General features: G+C 33.9%; 1 protein-coding gene across 1 annotated transcript; it reads left to right on the forward strand.

Annotated features, from left to right (window-relative positions):
- Positions 1-3573: 3573 nt before the first annotated feature.
- On the forward strand, positions 3574-6924 carry LOC132167215 (chloroplast envelope quinone oxidoreductase homolog). The gene is made up of 4 exons (XM_059578122.2): positions 3574-3655; positions 3852-3993; positions 5145-5236; positions 6174-6924. The coding sequence occupies exons 1-4, from the start codon at positions 3590-3592 to the stop codon at positions 6861-6863; spliced, it is 990 nt and encodes a 329-aa protein (XP_059434105.1). The 5' UTR covers positions 3574-3589; the 3' UTR covers positions 6864-6924.
- Positions 6925-14717: the final 7793 nt, after the last annotated feature.

The following is a 14717-nucleotide window of genomic DNA, read 5'->3' on the forward strand; positions in this document are numbered from 1 at the left end:
ACACCCAGATTCAAGAATCAAGCTTATCCCCAAGCCCTAGCCCTCTGGTACCAAATCTTTGGGGAACAGGGTTTCTAAATCGGAGCTAAAGAAGAAGAAATCAATCATTTGGGACAAAACCCAGTTGACCCATTTGGTTGATTTTGCATGGGAACAAACAAGAACCCACACAGAGACTCAGATTCAAAAACAATTCCAATGCCCACACCATTAAAAAAGAAGAAAAAAATCCTTGAAAAAGTATTACGTTGTTTAATTAGTAGTTGTGAGGTGGTGGAAGAAAATTATAGAGTTGTAAAGTGGGATAACCTTTTACTACCCTAGAAAGCTCTGGTTGTGAAGTGGTGGAAGAAAATAATGGAGTTGTTACCGTTTGAAGTTGCAGATTTCACGCACTTTTGATTTCTCTATTCTGCCATGCTTGGCATTATAACCTGGCATTGTGTGGGTTTTTGACTTTTTCTCTTCCTTGTATTGTTATCTGATTAATTGTGGCAGGATTTTTGATTAATATCCCTGCAATGGCGAAAAAAAATATAAAAAATGGAAGTCTGCTACAGGGAAGACGACGAGTGAGTGTTCCTAATTTTTTTATTTTTTATTTTTATTTTTTTTTTCAAATAATTTTAACCTACATGTGGTCAATTATGGTCCATTCAACTGAAGTGAGGTCAAAAGTGGAAGGAAAAAAAAAAAAAAAAATAGATGGCACATGACTTGTATATGACCGCTGACCGTCAATTTTAATATTTTTAACTGACGGAATGAGGCTTTTTATCATAAGATGATAGTTTGATAAGGTCATGTGTCATAGTTGATAATTCATGAAAAAAAATGCCAAAACGTTGTAGTTCATGAGAGCAAAAAGTAATAAACCCTAAAAATTAATTAAGTTTACAGATGTAATGCCCCAAAAAATCATCAACTTTTAAAAGGTTCATAATTTTCTCAAAGCACGACAATCCATTTCATAAAACAAAATTTTCAAAGGTTTTATAGCCCAATACCATTAAACCCTTATGAGTAAACCATTTCCTTTAGATTTTCCCTAAAATAACCAAAATCCAACTTTTTGCTCGAACGTTCATTAGGGGACCACCCGAGCAATCGTCCTTAACCTTAGTGCGAGCCTTTGCTAGGGGGATTACCCTGAGCGTTCATTAGCCAGTCTTTGAGCCACTGGGTAATACCCAAACGTACGCCGAAACACTTTGAGCCATTGTGTAATAGTACTTGAACGATCGCACTATAAGTACCGAACATTTGCTGCCACTCTAAAAATCAATTTTAACTCATTATCCACTTTTACAGAACCTATTCGAGAGCGTCTAGTGATCTGATGTAGGGTGGAATTCACACTTGACTATCTTTAGTAAAGATGTTGTATCTCAAGTTTCAAACATCGGATTGGTGCAAGCTTAGTGGCGTTGGAAAGATAATTCAAAGATATACAAAGTCATGTTTCATAAGAGATTGCTAATTTCAATTTTTACCAGGTCAAACAAGTTGTTAAGAAAAAGGTCACAGAAGCCTCCGTTTGCTAACCCGTCCAAATGGAGTTGCAAACGGAGCATTCCAGAGGAGTCACAGAAGCCTCTGTTCGCTAGCCCGTCTGAACGGGGTTGCAACTGGAGCCTTCTAAGGGAGTCACAATAGCACCCGTTTGCAAGCCCGTCTGTACATGATTGCAAACGAGACATTCCAAAGGAGGTCGTTTGCTAGCCCGTCCGAACGGGCTTGCAAACGAAGAATAAAATCGTGTTTTCTTTAGTTTTGTTTCATTCCCGTCCTAACGTGGAAATGTCCCATCCGAACAGCCAGCACAAATTTGTTAAACTGACTTATTTCTTTTTACTATTAGGGTTAGGAGTTTTGGGGCCTATAAATATATGTTTTATAGACCAAAAAATGCAAATGCTTTGTTATATTTTATCAGTTTTTCAATAAGAAAGCTCAGAGTTTGAGTTTCTTCTATATTTTGTCCTTAAATCCTACATAGACTCTTGTGGTTTTGAGAAGAATTCCTTAGATCCTTAATAGACTTAAGGTTTTTAAGAATGATTGTTTCTTTCTTGCTATTTATCTTTGCGAGCCACAATGTTACGCTGCATCATGATCCCTTAGTCGATGGCCAATTAATCAAGCTGTTTGACAAAAACTTCTTGGGTGATGCTTAGTCAAACCTCGATTGAATTGAGTTTCGGCAATTTTTCAAAACCACAAATTTTCTGGGTAGTTTTTTGGTTTAAGTTTTTTAGGGTTCAAGGAAAGTCTTAAGAACCCTAGGAAGAGATCTCCAAAGGATAACTCAATTGATTGTGGATCACGCCTAACCAAACGGAGGTCACTAGTTCAAATCCCCCTCCCCCTTCCCTTGTGTGGACATGTCAAAAAAGAAGAAGAAAAGAACCCTAGGAAGAGTTTAACTCTAACTAGTAGTTGTAATGTATATGCAGCGGAACACGGTCACGAGCCGAAAGAGTATAAACCATATTAATTAATAAGCTGTAAGTAAAACACTCATGAGCAATTCATAAATACGCTTTTACATGACATGATATATCTGCATGATTTACTTGTGATTACGAGCCTTGCCTATTTAAAGTATGTTGATCTGTATTAAAGTATATTTCATTGTATTTTACATGTTGTTTACTCATAAGGATTTTGAAGAAAATGACTTTAAAACAAATGAATAATTTTTTTAAAATGGAAGGACCAATGTCAAACTCATGTTGAGCGGGGGTGAAACCCTCAATGACCAAAAAGAACAAAAGAAAAATCACCATCATTTATGGATTTGGTAAATTAACAATTCTTCATTACATTAGGAACAATCTCATCATCAAGATTTTATTTTATTGTATATATACCAATAAATCTATACAATCTAATGTCCATCATGAAATTCCTTTCAATTTTAAGAAATGGCCTCTCTCAATTTGAAAGTGAAATGAATAATACTTATATTAGGCAGCACTACATGGCATCAACATAAACCAAATCCAACTATTAAATGAGTAAGTTAAGGGATTTTGTATCCTCTAAATCCAAATCTGAATTGACCCAACACCTACTACCCTTTCCTTTTACATGTTCTTGGTGAAGGAGTCCCCATTGACTTCAATGATTTTACAGCCTGTACAAGATTTGGATCCGCTTATAATGGCTAAAATCCTTCCACATTACATGTCTGTGCCGGCATACACATATGAGAAAAAGTATTTATTTATTTATTTTTTTAATTATGTGAAAAAGATATATTATTTGAATAAGAAGAAGCATATTTAAAAGTCACAGTAATTTGACTCATCTCTAGAGATGATCTCACAAGTTCGCACCAGCTGTGACCGTCGTCTTAGTACTTCCCCTTAATTAAGCATACTGCTCCTCGAACTACATTTTCTTCGCACTAATGCAAAAAGTCCAAGTCTTGTTTGGCAAGTAAGAAAAATCAGTAGGTGTAGTTTCGTGACTTCGACTCTTTATATATATATATAAAGGCCACTCCAAGGAGCAGTGCCTCTACGTTGCAGTGCTCTCTTTCTCTCTTTTTCTCTCGTTAAGCTTTTCATCATTGAGTGTGGAAATGGCAGGCAGGCTTATGCATGCAGTTCAGTACAATAGTTGTGGCGGAGAGCCAAGTGATTTCAAGGTTAAGTTCTTTTTCCCAAGTTTTTTAATTAATTTTTTTTTTTTGAACTTTATAATTTGAAAAATCTTTTTATCAATTTGTTTGCTTCTACTCATCATGAAGATTACTGCAATATATATATATATATATATATATATATATATATATATATATATAATGTTTTTGGATGGATATTAATTGTTGCATATATATGCAGTATGTTGAAGTCCCGGTTCCGAGTCCAAAGAAAGATGAGGTTTTGATAAAAGTGGAAGCAGCAAGTTTGAGTCCGGTTGATTGGAGGATTCAGCAAGGCATGCTGCGCCCTATGTTTCCTCGCGAATTTCCTCAAACACCTGGTAATTTATATTACTTTAATTCTAATTGTAATATTGATGTGTTTTATTATGCTTCAATCATTTGTTCAACTAATATCATATTTTGGTTCTTTTTTAATTTTTTTTTTTTTTTGAAAAATTACAGTTTACCCCTCCAAAGTTAACAGTATTTTTCAATTTGAACACCAAAGTTTCAATTTTTTCAATTTACCCCCCAAAGTTTTAAATTTTTGCAATTTGACCAATTGTATCCAAAACTTCTCATATTGCTTATAATATATATATATATATATATATATATATATATATATATATATATATAAATTTTAAAAAAAATTCTGGCCATTTTTGCAACCCCCAAATTTATTTATTTATTTATAAAAAATAAAAATTATGGGCAATATGAGAATTTTGGGATAATATTGGTCGAATTGAAAAAAATTGAAACTTTGTAGGTGTGGATTGCAAAAATTAAAATTTTGGTGTTCGAATTAAAAAACACTGTCAACTTTGGGAGATAAACTGTAATTTTCCCTTTTTAAAATTTTTTTTTTTTTTTTTTTTTTACTTTTTATCTCTCTCTCTAAGCAAATTAGGGAAAGGGAGAGGGAATATTTTAGTTCCAAGTTTTTTTTTTTTTTGGACAATTTTAGTTCCAAGTTGAAAGGATGTCATAGAGTCCTTGGTTAAAGTATTAAATTATTAAATTTATCATTTTTTATCGGCTTAACCTTTTAATATTACTAGCATTTAAGATAAATGATGATTTAACATGCATAATATCATAGTCAAAAATCATGAGTTCGAATCCAATATTCACCTCCCATTTCAATTAAATATTCTATGTACTGGACCATACATAAGCTTAGTCCTATATGTGAGAAAAATATTAAAATAGTAATTATATTATTAAAATTTTTACCGTCCAAAATCTTAAGATTTTAGGTAAATAGTAAATTTCTGAACATCATATATATATATTTCCCTGAAAGATGAGATGATTTTTTTTTTTTTTTTCACTTTGTGTGTATTTTTCATTCAATTTAAAGTCCAAATTAAATTCTTGCTTGTGTCACTCGTCTGTTGAATTTGCAAAATTTTAATATGCAGTGTTGCATAGTAATTTTCTTGTTTTTTTATCTTTCGGATGAAGATATTCTTTGTTGGAGCAGGTACTGACGTGGCAGGAGAGGTCGCTGACGTAGGATCAGGAGTAAAAAATTTCAAAGCTGGTGACAAAGTCGTAGCTATGCTCAATTTTGCAGTTAAGTACTCATTCTTGTAATTCCTTTGGTTTTGTGAATATTTTATAGGTAGTAATATAGTATATTGACTTAGGATAAATAAATATATAAATATATCCTTTTATAGTTTTAGGGTTGGTGAGGGGAGACATTAATTAATAAAGAGTGCTTAGCACGAAACCAAGTGAGAAAGAGGAAGATTGCGAGGCATGAATTATTTATTTGTGATGGTTAATTGAATATTCCAGCAAGACTATCACACAATGGCAGCAAAGAACACTAATAAAATTACAAGAAGCACACGACAGGAGAGTTGCTGCAAAATTCTAAAGAAATACAAAGCTTAATTAATAGAACATGGGAGAAAGAAGGAGATCAATTAATATTTTTGGGAAACTTCACTTAACTTCATGAACTTTAATCGCTTTTCCAATCACCTCTTAAAATTCAAAAACTCATAATATAGTGTATTAAACTTTAAAAAATTTACAATGTCACCCTTTCCGTTAGGGTTTAGGGTTACATCAAACAGGAAATAGGTGAAATGACATTTATACCCATTGTAAAATTTATAAAATTACAAACATACATTAACTATTTTTTTTTTTTTTTAAAAAAAAGGGTATTTTGAGAATTTTCATGGCTTCTCTTAAGATTTAACGGAAAATCTTAACGGATGGGTAATACTGCAAACTTTTAAAGTTAGATACACTGAATTAAGAGTTTTTGAACTTTAAGGTATGATGGCAAAAGTGATGAAAATTTATGAAGATTAAGCGAAGTTTCCCCAATATTTTTTATTTATATTGTAAATGATAGAGTTAAGATTCGAATTCAGAAACTTTGACTCTTATAAATGTTAAATCACTACTTATTTTAAGAGTTTAAGTTTATAGAAAAAGATAAATTTAATTATTTAATCAATATTTTAACATTTGTCATATTATATATCGACAGAATGGAGGTGGACTATCGGAGTATATTGTGGCAAAGGCAAACTTGACAGTTCCTAGGCCACCAGAAGTTTCAGCAGCTGAAGGTGCAGGCTTACCTGCTGCCGGTCTCATGGCTTACCAGGCCCTCACCGACTCTGCCGGGATCAAGCTTGATGGAAGCGGAAAGCCGGCAAACATCCTCATCACAGGTGCCGCAGACGGGGCGGGTTGCTATGCAGTGCAGCTGGCCAAGCTTGGAAACACACATGTTACAGCAACTTGTGTAGCCCAACACATTGAGCTTGTCAAGAGCTTAGGGGCTGATGAGGTTGTGGACTGCACCAGTCCTGATGGGGCTGCCCTCAAGAGCCCATCTGGTAAGAAATATGACATAGTAATTCACTGCGGAGCACCCACTCCTTGGTCAACTTTTGAGCCAAATTTGGGTTCAAATGCCAAAATATTTGATCTAAATCCTACACCAAGTGCCATAAAGACATATGCCCTAAAGAAACTCACATTCTCCAAGAAGCAGCTAATCCCAGTGCTCTTGAGTCCCAAGGCTGAGAATCTGGATTATCTTGTGAAGTTGATGAAGGAAGGGAAGCTTAAGACAGTAATTGATTCAAAGTATTCCCTGAGCAAGGCTGAAGATGCTTGGGCTAAGAATGTGGATGAGAAAGCTATTGGGAAGATCATCTTGGAGCCATAAATATATGCCTGGAGTTGCTGAAATTTATTATATGAATAAGAGTTGTGCATCTTGATATTTTTTTGATGTTTGTATTTCATGTTCATCTTTTTTACTTTGGTCATATTTGTTGGTAAATGCAGATTATATATATATATATATTCTCATAAAATTTTAATTCATCATAGGGAATTAAGGTATTATTTTGAATTATATAATTGGTGGACCAATCAACAATTATGATAATTTATCTTATACCAAAAATCTACTTATTTGATAAATTCATTTAATTAATTATATAAATGTGTGTATGATATCATCAATTTTACCTTGGTTTAACCATAAGTTGCATCAATGATAATGAACTGCTATAATAAAAAAAAAATTAAAAAAAATTATAATGAACTGCTCATTTTTTCTGATTTGTTTGTCGGTGCAGTTTCTAAAACATTGATTAATTAATTTCTCAAAAAAAAAAACATTGATTAATTATTTAGTAGAATAGGAAGTCATGAATACTGCCTAGCTACCTCAATTAATTTGAAGTGAGGGTGGAGGAGTCAGTATAGCTACATGTGCAAATGTTATGCAATTTATTAAATCGATATTTGTCCAAAATACATGTTCATAGACTTTATTTTTTTTGTTTTTTGTTTTTTTTTTTAAGTAAAAAAAACTTTGTCCATCATATTCATATGCATTAAAATTGAATATGAGCAAAGACTTATAGTAGAGTTGAGTGGTCTCCAAGGAGGGGATTACGTGATGAAGTAGTAGTGGCCAATATTATTGACAATGATACTAGACAATGAAATATCCCTTTGATCAAAGAATTTTTTGTGGAAGGAGAGGCAACAAAAAGGGTTTTGGTTAGAACCAGGCCATCCCACCCCGATCCAATATTTTCAACCCGGTTCATTCGGATCACTTATTTTTGGGTCAATCCGACCCAGCGGGCTTCAGTTCCCAGCCATGCTTCAACCCACAGTCAGCTCCAATTCTTTCAGCCATGCTCCAGCCCAAATTCATGGCCCAGTCCACTAGCCTAACAAGCTGCCGCTGCCTGCCACCACCATCGGCCGCCCATCTCCGGCTAATATTCTGGCAACTTTTCTAGTGGGAAAAAAAAAAAAAGAAGAAAAAAAAAATTCAAAAGATGCCAAAGTTGCCCATATTGTTTTGGCCTAGGTTTTTTTTTTTTTTTTTTGGCCCTTTGTTGGCCCATTATTTGGTGGTCTATTGTTGTTTGACATAGACCCATATTTTGGCCTTTGTGGTATTGTTTAAAATCCAAGCATATTTTAGCCCATAGTTAGCTTCCAGGTAAGGTTCATAGTTGACTCATTTTGGCCAAAATTTGCCAAAGTTTAAATCCCGGCCATAGTAGCCAAAGTTTCAAGTTCAAGAGCCACTGATGTTTCAAAATCCAGTGCCATCAACGCCAATCACCTCCCTTGGCCTCCACCGACTTCAACGAGTTTCCGGCCACTATCTCGGCCTCCATCGCCGATTCACAAATAAACTCAAGTTTTCACAAGTTTTAACCTTAAGTATGAGGGGGAATGTTAGAGCATATGTAGGCTTGTCCCTCATTGGTTAAGAATGAAACACATTCCTCATTACCTCTCTATAAATAGAGTGCTAGTCATATATATTCAACCATTTAATAAAAGAAAGATGTAGCCTCCAAGGCTTTCAATGTGTGAATGTAGGTTATATGCCGAACTACCTTAATCTCTGTGTCTTTCTCTGTTTCCTTTCTTTATTATTATTTCCACATTATGTATTTTTACAGTTTAAACATTTGAGATAATTGGTAATTTAACATGCAATAATGCTTTGCCCACAAAAGCAAATTTGGTCAAAAGAAAGACCGTAGCAGATTTGTTATTTTCTATTTGTGGATTAGTGGCAAAAACATGAGCCATATTTTGTGAAATTGGCTGGTTGCAAGAGATGCATAGAGTCTGTGGGAGGAGGCTACACAAGAGCTGCATGGAGATTGAAGGATTTATTCATATTGTGGTGGAGCTGCAAAACAAATTGGAAGATGAGGATTTTGAACTCATGACGAAAGTGGCTAGAAATATGTGGCTCTCGACGAATTCTGTGATTTATGGAGAGATTTTTAGTCATCCTACTCAAATTGTGAGGAAAGCATTTAACCCTCATTGATTTAAAAAAATGCTAATACAAGGCCGCATGAAAAAAAAGAAAGTGTGGTAATTCCTCTGATCAAAAGTGGACGGTGTCAAGAGTTAGGGTTGACAATTTTGACACGACCCGCGAACCCGACACGAAGTTAATATATATTGGATTTGAGCTTACCGGGTTCGGGTCTTCACTATTAAATTCGTGTCTGGTGGGTCCACGGGTCAACCCACCAGGCACATTTAATAAATGGGTCTAGCAGGTCAACTGGGTCTCGGGTGACCCACCAGACCCATATATATATATTTTCTAATTGAAGAAGGAAAAGGGTTACAAGGGAGGATCATTCCCATTCCTGATCCAAAAGGAAGAGAGAATGGGCAATCCTAAAACTAAAAATGGGGTGGGCTCCCCAACAACAAACCCAAAACAAACAACAACAGTGCTGAAATAATTACAAAGCGTAGGAAATGGGTCAAACAAGTGACTCGGTCCTCTCAAGGGGCCGCATAAAGCGGTAACAGAAGCAAAAGGAGCCCAGATTAAGGCGAACCTATCTGAACCCCCGCTAAGAAACAACATCAACCACTGGAAAGAGGCTGAAGTCGGATATGCACTATCAAAGTCCGTAGCAGGGACTGATGAAGAGAGAGATACCAACACCAAACTAGTTACAAAAGCCTCCACATCTAGATCTGACCTAGAAAAAATAGGGAGACAATAACCCAAAACAAAAAACAACAGAAATACAAAATAAATTACAAAAACACAAAAAAACAACCGGAAAGCAACAGCCTTGGCCGGAAAACAGAAGGTGATACACACTGACCGGCGCATGAGACACACGCTCCGGTAAGTGTGGACCACGCTCCGGCGCGTGGTGGTCGGAACGGAGAGTGGCAGACGACGGATGAATGGTGGAATGCCGGAGGCCACAGTGGAGAGGCGCGTGGTGGTAAAAGCCTGGTAGAAAATTGTAGATCTAGTTTTGAAAAAACAAGATCTAAAACCTTCAACAGACCCGGTGAAGAAACGGATGGTGCAGCGCCATGGAGAGCTGACGATGACGGAGTGGCGGCTGTTGAGAACTAGAAAGGGAGGATGCCGGCACATCTGGACAGAAAAAACCACAACAAAAAACACTACAAAAAACAACAACGGGAAAGAGAACAGAGGAAGGAAAAAAGAAAGAAAAAAAGAAAGAGGGGAGGAGGAAAGGAAAAGAACCAATCCTCCTCCCCTAAAAACCCTCACAAGGAGGTGGAAAGCCCTCACAAGGAGGTGGAAAAGGTTTTTCTAGAGAGAAGTTAGAGCCTCTCTCTCTAAAAAAAAAGCTTCGGATATCTGACCCATATATATATATATATATATATTTTTTTTAAAAAAAAAAAACCTATGTCTATGTGGTTAAAACATTCACTTTTAAAACTTTTTGTTGAAGAATGCAGCTACTTGGACGGTTAGGATAAATTTGACTAGTCCTTTGGCTCAAGAGATCTCTTTATTAAATTATTTTTTCCAATTTTGATTAAGGTTTTTTTTTTTTAAAAAAAAACGGGTCGGGCTGGGCTGGGCCGGGCCGTGTTACCTATTTAGCGCACGAGTCATGTCGGATCATGTCTACCCGATATGACCCGGTTATGCTAAACGGGTCAAGCAGGTCGTGTCGGATTACCCAAACATTTTTCGTATTATAATGGTGTCAGATCCGGTGTTTGTGTCTCGGGTAATTGGGTCGCGGGTCTTAACGAGTCCTAATCGTGTCTACCTGATTACCCATTTTGCTAGCCCTATCTAAAGTGGGCCTTGTGAAGGTTAATTGGGATGCAACTGTAAATAAGAACAAAGAAAAGATGGGTATTGGTGTGATTGTACGTGAGACCATGTGAGAGGTATTGGTGATATTGCTAGGTCCTAAACACTTCACTAATCTGGCTATTGCAGAAGCCAGTAATAATGAGGGCAGCAATATTTGCTAGGGAATTGGGACTGCAAAAGGTGAAACTAGAAGGGGATGCCCTCTGTTGGGTAATGGATCGGCTAGAATCCATTAAGACCCATAAAGCCCAAGTTGGTCTGCTAAGCCCACAAGCTAAACATGGCCCATTTATGCTAACTGTTTAGTTTGACAGTTGAGGTCACCAAGTGTTGCAAGCACGATTTAATCAATATGCCAACACCACCCCTCAACCACTCTCACCATGATAGCCATGACCCACGATCAGAAGTAGTTGCAGTAGACTCCTCAGGAATGTGAAAATCGAGAAAATAGGGACAACAACTAATATCAACTGCCCAGCAACCGTATAAAAAGGAAGCTACTACTAGATAACAGGGTTGGAATTCATTGCCATTTTTTTTTTTACTATTTTTCATATAATCATCGGCACACTGGCAAATTCTTGTTCTACAGTTTGCAGAAACTCTGCAAACACCCTCCATGTTGTGTAGGCACCAAGAAGGAAGGAATTAAGAAAATGGTGCTTATATGGTCAAATGTCAATTAATTAATGATGTCAAAGTTATTTGTTTGCAAATACCGAATGTTCATCATTTCAAAAAGGAGGTAATCAAATGGATTAGCTCGTAGGCAGGCCAGTCAATGAAGCACTGTTTTGGCATCTCTGACCTTTGTTTTATTATTCTACGCGTAACGTGCCCATCACTCTAAAGCGAATATGAAAGCAATGTGATAAACAACTATTGTTATTAAATAAATAAATAAAGGGTTAAATTCACTTTACCGTATGAAGTTTAAGTGATTTTTCAATTCGAATTTTCATGTTTAAAAATTAGCAATATACTCTCCTAATATTTTAAAAATTTTCAATTCAGACCCTCTGTTACTAATTTTCATCTAATTGGAAGGAAATTATCTCACGTGCGTCTCACGTGGAATTTTGATACCCTCTATTCCAATTTTGCTCTCATTAAAACCTATGAAATTGAGGGTAATTACGTAATTTCATAGGTTTTAATGTGAGCAAAATTGAAATAGAGGACATCAAAATCTTACGTGAGATGCATGTGGGATGATTTCCGTCTAATTAGACGAAAATTAGCAACGGAGGGTCTGAATTGAAAATTTTTGAAATATTAGGAGAGTGCATTGCCAATTTTTAAACATTAATGTTTGAATTGAAAAACTCTTAAAATTTCAAGTAAGTAGAGTGAATTTTCTAAAAAAAAAAAAAAAACTATTCAAGTTTCGGTGGCTTTTATGTCAACGTTCACGCTACTATGACTATTCAAGTTTTTGATAAAATTTTAAGTTGATATTAAACTATAAATTTAATTATTTAATTAACTAATTTTTAAACACTTTATTACGTGAATTCAAAAACTCATTGGGAGTATATATATATATATAAGTAAGTGAATGTTTTTCGAAACAGTTGTAATCATTGCTAACGTATCGAAGCTATTTTACAACCCTATATCACCTACTAACTTTTGGCTAATTGAGATGAACAAAGTTTATCCACAAATTGGTTAAAAAAAATTTAATTCATTTTATTAAATTGATGAGATAGAGCATGTGATTCTCACGTGTATTTTAATCTATGTACGTAAAAATTACATGAAAAAAAAGGTTACTCAGCGTTTTCAAGTAACATTCTTTTTGTCTCCTTTTATTTATTTATTTATTTTTTTTTTAAAAAAAAAAAAAAACAAGTGGATGTAAATGTGCCACTTATACAAGAATGCTCATGAGTAGCATTTCTCACATGCTTTGTTAAAAGAGCAATAAAGCATGTGATTTTTAAAAATTCATTTGACAATCACTTAAAATTTTACTCAAAATTACTGTATTACATTGATAGTAGGAGCCAATCATTTTAGTATCATAAGCTATAATGTAAATTTAGTTTATGTGGTGTATTTGATTCGCAATTAACTCTATATGATACTAAAATGAACTCAGATGTACGTTCTTATGGTATACCAAAAAAAAATAATTTACTTCCTATTGTTAAATTTCGCTCAATTAAATTTCATGAAGTTAATTGTAAATCAACTAAACTATAAGAATTGATTTTTGTATTTTTCTCTTAAAATGTTTTTGGGGTTGCCAAGTCCTTATGATAATAAATAAATTGATAAAATATTTCACTACGTTACATAATTGATAATGGATGAATTTTACTCCATGAAAGATCGCCGTCCAGCATAATTTGAAAGAGATGTTATATTTTTGTATTTTTTTTTTTATACATGTTTATAGCAAATTAAAAAAAAAAAAAAATTGTATTCAAGAGAAGTTATTTTAAACATGATTTTATAGACATGTAACTTTTGTATACAATTACTTATGAAATTAAGTTTAATACTTATTTGTTTTTATTTTATATAAATACAAAAGGACTATATATATATATATATATATATAATTTCACCCTTGATAAGAGACACAGGTTGCTCTCTCTCTATATCTCTCTCAAAGCAGCTAATGGTTTTGTCACTTTCTAGCCCTGTTTTCAATAGGGAGGGCCTACCGGTAGATGGGCCGTCCACATCAGAGTGATGTGGACGGTCCATAATAACCCATCCATATGAGGTTTGGGCTCTCCCATCATAAAAATATATAATTGCACCTCTTTCTAGAAGGACACGAGAAGGGAGAAAGAAAGAGTATATAGATAATTACCACTCGACAGCAAAAAAAATTAAAAATTAAAAATTTTTAAAAAATCAATAGACAGAGTTTTCCTCTTTGGAGAAATTTCTTTCAAGTTGTTTATAAAAATAATATGTGTTTATTTTTTTTAATAATATGTGAGATGCACATAAAGTTTTAATAAAATTTATTTTAATTTTGTCATTGATATTAAAAAAACACGTGCTTTTAACATGTTCAAATTACACATATCATTTTTATAGACTTAATTGAATGAATTTTTCTCAATCTAATTTGGAGAAAAACTGTCATTTAAAAAAAAAATGTTGTGTTTTAATTTTTTTTTTTTTTAAGTGTTTTGAATTTTAATTGGTTTAAGAAAAATACCTATCAAAAAAAAAAAAAAAATTGGTTTAAGAAAAATGTCTTAATAGTGAGCCACATTTAAAATCCTTCTAGTCAACTTTTTTTTTTTTTTTTTTTTTTTTTTTTTTTAAGGGAATGGGGTGAAACCTTTATTAGAAAGTCAACTTAAGTACACCGCTCAATAGAGATAATAGCATAAATACATTAAGAATTTTCTCAAATAAGACCAAGTTTCTCCCTAAAAGATAAGCACATCATAAATACATTAAGAATTTTCTCAATAAGACCAAGTTTCTCCCTAAAAGATAGCACATCATTCGTCAGTGGGGTCAAAACCTATCTGGTGATGACCATTTTAGCTTTAATTTCTTCCATCTTTCTTGAGCGCTTAAACTATTTGAAGAGCATCACCTTTCAGCACCACCATGTAGAATCCCAATTCTTAGACTAAAATTTTAAAAAGCTTTTAGCCTTTCATCATGATTTGAGCGTCGATTAAAAATATAAACAAAGTGTTTTTCTAAATTAGATTGTAATTTTTTTTTTTTAAAAAAAAATCAATTAAATTAAAATGTATTAAAACACATGCAGAAGTTTTTTGCTAAATTTTCTTCAACCAAGTCTATAAAAATAACACATGTTCTTTGAATATGTAAAAAATATGTGTTTTTTTAATATCAGAGACAAAATTAGAATAAATTTTATTAAAAATTCATGTTATTAAAAAAAAAAAGGTTAAA

The sequence above is a fragment of the Corylus avellana genome, chromosome 2, assembly GCF_965113065.1.
Source record: "Corylus avellana chromosome 2, dhCorAvel1.hap1.2, whole genome shotgun sequence".
In the NCBI taxonomy this organism is placed as follows: Eukaryota; Viridiplantae; Streptophyta; class Magnoliopsida; order Fagales; family Betulaceae; genus Corylus; species Corylus avellana.